This window comes from Puntigrus tetrazona, chromosome 22, assembly GCF_018831695.1.
Source record: "Puntigrus tetrazona isolate hp1 chromosome 22, ASM1883169v1, whole genome shotgun sequence".
Lineage (NCBI taxonomy): Eukaryota > Metazoa > Chordata > Actinopteri > Cypriniformes > Cyprinidae > Puntigrus > Puntigrus tetrazona.
Genome location: NC_056720.1, coordinates 6,932,085 through 6,933,091, shown reverse-complemented (window position 1 = coordinate 6,933,091; position 1,007 = coordinate 6,932,085). Strand labels below are relative to the sequence as shown.

The 1,007-nt window shown below is 37.8% G+C and overlaps 1 protein-coding gene across 1 annotated transcript in view; it reads left to right on the top strand.

Moving 5' to 3' along the window:
- Positions 1–1,007, top strand: part of LOC122328177 (gastrula zinc finger protein XlCGF7.1-like) — a 5,424-nt gene that overhangs the window by 1,482 nt on the left and 2,935 nt on the right. Inside the window, exon 2 of the mRNA XM_043223882.1 lies at positions 852–900. Within this exon, the coding sequence (XP_043079817.1) occupies positions 852–900 (49 nt within the window). The remainder of the gene's footprint in view (positions 1–851; positions 901–1,007) is intronic.

The following is a 1,007-nucleotide window of genomic DNA, read 5'->3' as shown; positions in this document are numbered from 1 at the left end:
GAAGCACATCCCAGGGTGTAAAATATTTGAAGTTGTATTACTTTTGGTGGATTTGTACTTCACTGAAGTACAGTTTAAACGTAAACCTCTTTTAGGACACCTCATACTCTTTAAAATTACATTTTACAGAGCTCCTTTTTATTTTCTACCATGTCACACACATTAAATGTGGTGAACTGAAGATCAAAAACGCGTGCTTGACTGTCTGAGGGAGCATACTGAAGTAGCTAAGTTGAAAATAAATGGAAAAGAGTCATTGCTTTTGACCTAATCTGTGTAACATAACATAGGCTAGCTCTGTCAAAGATGACATTTTCTCATCTTTTATTCCCCCTTGTGCCGTCTCGGGTTTACAGGACTTTTTCTTCAGATGAACACGTACAAAGACTTTCATGAAGGTTTATAGGAACACTTCAAAAACCACACAAATGAAATATGACCACAAATGTTAAAAAATAATTAATTTTGAACCCAGGTGCTTGTTGTTATCATCATCATCATAACTTCAGGTGTGTATTATTTTTCTGAATAATTCAACGACCTGCAGTCAGTTATTCTGCTTATACCTCAAGTACCTCAAGACATTGATCAGATGAAGCTAATTGTCCAGTTTTTGTCATTAAAACCCTATCGTGAGTAGGATTATTTCTTCTGTTGCCTGGATCAATGTTCTCTGTTCATTTCCCTGAGAATCGTTGCACACTGAGAGTGTAAAGTGTCCAGTTTAGACCTTCGCTTGCACTACTATTTTGGCCTGAAATCGCAACAAAAGTTAAATGTCTTGAGAAAAGTTGTCATGGCCAGGTTTAACGGTACAAAAACTAACTTTCATTTGTCTTTTTTCGTCACAGACATCCTGTCGCTGAAAGAGGAGCCAAAGAAGGCATTCTCCTGCCAACAGTGTGGAAAAGGTTTCAATAGAAAAGGCGACTTGAACAGGCACTTGAGAGCTCACACCGGAGAGAAGCCTTTTACCTGCAAACAGTGTGGAAAAGGTTTCATTCAAA